General features: G+C 56.5%; 1 protein-coding gene across 1 annotated transcript in view; it reads right to left on the reverse strand.

Annotated features, from left to right (window-relative positions):
- The window catches only part of EAH_00035360 (myosin heavy chain, putative), a gene marked incomplete at both ends in the record, with an annotated part of 6736 nt that extends 5776 nt beyond the window's left edge, over nucleotides 1-960 (reverse strand). Inside the window, 3 exons of the mRNA XM_013395743.1 lie at nucleotides 81-178; nucleotides 374-539; nucleotides 841-960. Of these exons, the coding sequence (XP_013251197.1) occupies nucleotides 81-178; nucleotides 374-539; nucleotides 841-960 (384 nt within the window). The remainder of the gene's footprint in view (nucleotides 1-80; nucleotides 179-373; nucleotides 540-840) is intronic.
- Between the last annotated feature and the right edge of the window lie 393 nt (nucleotides 961-1353).

Consider the following 1353-nt stretch of genomic DNA (forward strand, 5'->3'; position numbering starts at 1 on the left):
AAACCACTTGCAGCAATTGCTGTGCTGCTGCTGCAGCAACTATTCCTGCTGCAGCAAGCGCTGCTGCTGCTGCTGCTTACCGTATATGCTTCTGCTGCGCTGGCCTTGGCTGCGACAACTGCTGCCTCCAGCTCGTGGAGGCGCCGCTGCAGCTTCTCCTCTTTTTCTTCTGTCTTGCCTGCGCATGCAGCAGAAGCAGCTACTGAAGCTCTTGCTGCTGCTGCTGTTGCTATGCTGCCGCTGCATTTAGAAGAGCTGCTTCTGCTGTACTTTGTGTACATGCCTCAAGAAGCTGCAACTAACGGCTGCCGCTGCTGCTGCAGCACCGCAAGGGCGGGGCCCTATAAAGAGATATTTGTGTCTCTCCCCTTACATTTTTGTTTCTTTTGCTGCTGCTGCAGCTCCTGCAGCTGCCGCTTCAGAGTCTCCTTGTCTCTTTCTTCGTGCTGCTGCTGCGATTGCAGAAATGCTTCATCTGCAGCAGCAAGCCGAGCCCTCAGCTCCTCCACCTGAACCTCCTTTGGCTGTGCTGCACCGTCCTGCAGCAGAAGCAGCAGCAGCAGCAGCGAAAGCAGCTCATGCAGCAGCGCATGCAAGAACGGCTAAGCAAAGCTGAGGGCCGCACAAGAAAAGACATCGTCCTTAAGTAAGTGCAGCAAACACAGCAGCAGCAGCAGCAGCAGCAGCAGCAGCAGCAGCAAAGAAGCTGGCGCTCTGCCAAAACACAGTTTGGTAGGGGGCGTAGGAGCGGTCTCTGCTGCACGCGGGTGCTGCAGCAGCAAGACAGGGCACAAGGAGGGTTTAGGGTTTAGGGTTTAGGGTTTAGGGTTTAGGGTTTACGCTGCATCGCTCAAGCAGAGATTGTGTGGAGGCGGCCATCTGCCTCAGCCGCTGCCGGGCCTGCGCGAGCCGCAGCGCTGCAGTGGCTGTGCTGCCTCCTCCATTATCTGGTTCTCCCATTATCTAAACAATTTGCTGCTGCTGCTGCTGCTGCTGCTGCTGCTGGATTGCTGTTTCTGCTGCTGCTGCGTTGCCGCTGGAGCCGCTGCAGGTTGCCTCAGCTGTAGCGCCTCCGCCGGAGTTTGCTCGTCGCTGTTCAAGCAATTGTCGCTCTAACGCAACATTACAAGGGCAGCAGCAGCTGCTGCTGCTGCAGCAGCTGCCCCTGCTGCTGCTGCAGCAAATGCTGTAGCAACAGCAGCAGCAGCGGAAAAAAATCGCCTAAGCGTCCAAGCAGCTGTGGGCTACACGGTGCTGCAGTTTTAATATTAAAAGGTAGAGAAAGGCAAAAAATCATCTATTCGTATTCTCGGGGGGGGGGGGCCCCGTGCATGCAGCAGCAGCAGCAACAGC

The sequence above is a fragment of the Eimeria acervulina genome, genomic scaffold (genome assembly GCF_000499425.1).
Source record: "Eimeria acervulina Houghton genomic scaffold, Eah_scaff371, whole genome shotgun sequence".
Classification (NCBI taxonomy): domain Eukaryota; phylum Apicomplexa; class Conoidasida; order Eucoccidiorida; family Eimeriidae; genus Eimeria; species Eimeria acervulina.